The sequence below is a fragment of the Morone saxatilis genome, unplaced genomic scaffold (assembly GCF_004916995.1).
Source record: "Morone saxatilis isolate NCDOM2014 unplaced genomic scaffold, NCSU_SB_2.0 Contig11, whole genome shotgun sequence".
Classification (NCBI taxonomy): Eukaryota; Metazoa; Chordata; class Actinopteri; family Moronidae; genus Morone; species Morone saxatilis.
The window spans coordinates 20865348-20866019 of record NW_023339663.1 but is presented as its reverse complement, the minus strand read 5'-3'; the positions used below and the strand labels follow the sequence as shown (position 1 = coordinate 20866019).

At 48.4% G+C, this 672-nt stretch overlaps 1 protein-coding gene across 1 annotated transcript in view; it reads left to right on the top strand.

The window, feature by feature from the left end:
- The first annotated feature begins 524 nt into the window (after nucleotides 1-524).
- Nucleotides 525-672, top strand: part of onecut1 (one cut homeobox 1) — a 5449-nt gene continuing 5301 nt past the window's right edge. Inside the window, 1 exon segment of the mRNA XM_035652085.1 lies at nucleotides 525-672. Within this exon segment, the coding sequence (XP_035507978.1) occupies nucleotides 597-672 (76 nt within the window). The 5' untranslated portion in view covers nucleotides 525-596.

Sequence of the window (672 nt, the reverse complement as noted above, 5' to 3'; positions counted from 1 at the left end):
TAGCTTTTAGCAGGTGGCTTGATACCTCTCCTTCCTTAATAAGGTAGCTGACGTCAGAGCCATGGGGGCGGTGTGTGTGCGCGCGTGTGTTGTTTTGAGAGAGAGAAGAGAGAGAGAGAGAGAGAGAGAAAAGAGGGAGAGAGAGAGAGTATTGGAGTAGATGGGTGTCCACAGTGCGCATGTGTAGACAGTGATCTGTGCTGCGGTGGAACAGTGGCTGGAGACACACAACTAGAGAGATGGCGCGGCACCCGACCGGAGCGCAAGGACAGCTGGTTGGCGGCGGGGGGGCTTGAATCATAAAGAGAATCGGAAAATTAAAAAAAATAAATAAAGAAAGAAATATAAAGGGAAAAAAAAAGGATTCGGGAAAAGGAGTTTCCAGTCTGCAAAAACAGCGTCAGAGGAGAGAAGGAAAAAAAATCAAATAGGTGAATTTAAAGACAGAGAGGAGGTGACAGCAAAGGAGGCTGCTGCAAGAAGAAGAAGAAAAAAACAACAAAAGAAAATTGAACTTTACTGGACGTGTGGACTTCTGGACATCAGCTAACTGCGGTAGGTCAGATAGATGGTTTGTCCACAGCGCTGCCCGGATCATGAACGCACAGCTGTCGATGGAGAATATTGGCGACCTGCACGGAGTGAGCCATGAGTCCGTGGCCGGTCACGGAG